We start from the raw sequence: 1712 nt of genomic DNA on the forward strand, positions 1-1712 counted from the left end.
GAGGGCGGCCCGGCGCCCAACTCCGAGGTGGTCCTGCCCGACGGCTTCCAGAGCCGACGCATCCTCGACTACGCGCAGGGGAGCCGCCCGCTGGTGCTCAACTTCGGCAGCTGCACCTGACCGCCGTTCATGGCGCGCATGAGCGCCTTCCAGCGCCTGGTCACCAAGTACCAGCGCGACGTCGACTTCCTCATCATCTACATCGAGGAGGCGCACCCCTCCGACGGCTGGGTCACCACGGACTCCCCCTACATCATCCCGCAGCACCGGAGCCTGGAGGACCGCGTCAGCGCAGCGCGGGTGCTGCAGCAAGGGGCGCCCGGCTGCGCCCTGGTGCTCGACACCATGGCCAACTCCAGCAGCTCGGCCTACGGAGCCTACTTCGAGCGCCTCTACGTGGTCCAGAGCGGCACCATCATGTACCAGGGCGGCCGTGGCCCTGACGGCTACCAGGTGTCCGAGCTGCGCACTTGGTTGGAGCGCTATGACGAGCAGCTGCACGGGGCGCCGCCCCGCAGGGTGTAGACAACCACCGGACCACTGGCCGAACTTGGCGGACTGGGCCTTCGAGCCTTCCAAGCCCGCGTGCACCTTCGAGCCTTCGAAGCCCGCGTGCAAGCGCCTCTCAGGCTAAGCCACGCTTGGCGAGGCCTCAGTGACACAGATGCCCTGAGGCACGGGTTTCACACTGAGCCTGGGCCCTTGGCCACCTGAACGCTCCCCTCTGCCTCCCCGGGACTCGTCTTCTGTGACTGTCTCCCACTCAAAATCCCTTTCTGGGTGTGGGTGGGGCCACCCTAGCCTGCATGCCCCCAGGACTCATCCCTACAGCTGGAGAGCCTAGGGCTCCCCCAGCGCGCCTTCAGGGGAGAGCCGCGCGCGTTGGCCCCGCGCCTCCCGCAGCGCAGAGACCTTGGACACGCCCGCGCGCCCGGGGCGCAGCTGGGTTCCAGTAGGCGCTCAGCTCTGCTGGAGCTAGCTAGTTGCCTGGCACCCACCTGTCGCGCGCGGGGAGGGGTGCCTGCTGCTTCTGTGTATGTTTCTTGTCCCTGAGTTGGGGATGGGGAAGGGGTGGACAGGGTGGTCTTCCCACCCAGGTGTTGGGTGCGCACGAGCCCCGCTGCTGATGACGAACTGTCTCTAACTGGTCTTGACCACGGGCCGGTTCTGAATTGCAGGGGGCTCGGAAGCGGCGCCCAAACCAAGCGGGGGAGATTGCGCTGAAATGGGGTGGGAGAGGGCGGTTGGGGGTCAGCTTTGGGACCAGAGGAGGGTGGCTCGGGAGGCACTGGCGAGGGTCGCAGCGCCCCGAGGAGGGAGTAGAGGCTGGGACTCCTGGGAACGCGGCGCTTTCCGGGGAAAGAGAGGTGGGGGGAATGCCCGGGACCCCCAAATGAGGGGAGCCCTGGACAGAGCTGCTGATCATGGGGCAGGGGATGGAGGGCCCCCGATTCGAAGGCCACTTGGTAAGTGTTTCGCTGGAAATATTTCCTGTATATAAACTTCTTTTAAGCTACAATAATAAAGGCTTGAAGTAAACTGCTTTCTGGTTGCCTTCGGTCCCTTTATTTTCTCTTCCCTCTGAATAGCGGCAGGAATTAAACACAAATCTCTCCCTCGCGTCCCCATAGTGACCCTGGGGGAGGGGGGCGGGAAGGAGCCCACGCTGGCAGGGGTGCCGGAGGACGATGGAGCGGGAAGAGGGTCCGCGG

At 65.1% G+C, this 1712-nt stretch overlaps 1 protein-coding gene across 1 annotated transcript; it reads left to right on the forward strand.

The window, feature by feature from the left end:
- Positions 1-3: 3 nt before the first annotated feature.
- On the forward strand, positions 4-525 carry LOC103250467 (thyroxine 5-deiodinase-like; the record flags this gene model as incomplete). Its single annotated transcript, XM_008049057.1, has 1 exon — positions 4-525. A coding segment is annotated over one exon (522 nt), but the record flags the coding sequence as incomplete, so codon positions are not given.
- Between the last annotated feature and the right edge of the window lie 1187 nt (positions 526-1712).

Source organism: Carlito syrichta, unplaced genomic scaffold, assembly GCF_000164805.1.
Source record: "Carlito syrichta isolate Samal-C Ts95f unplaced genomic scaffold, Tarsius_syrichta-2.0.1 Scaffold130468, whole genome shotgun sequence".
In the NCBI taxonomy this organism is placed as follows: domain Eukaryota; kingdom Metazoa; phylum Chordata; class Mammalia; order Primates; family Tarsiidae; genus Carlito; species Carlito syrichta.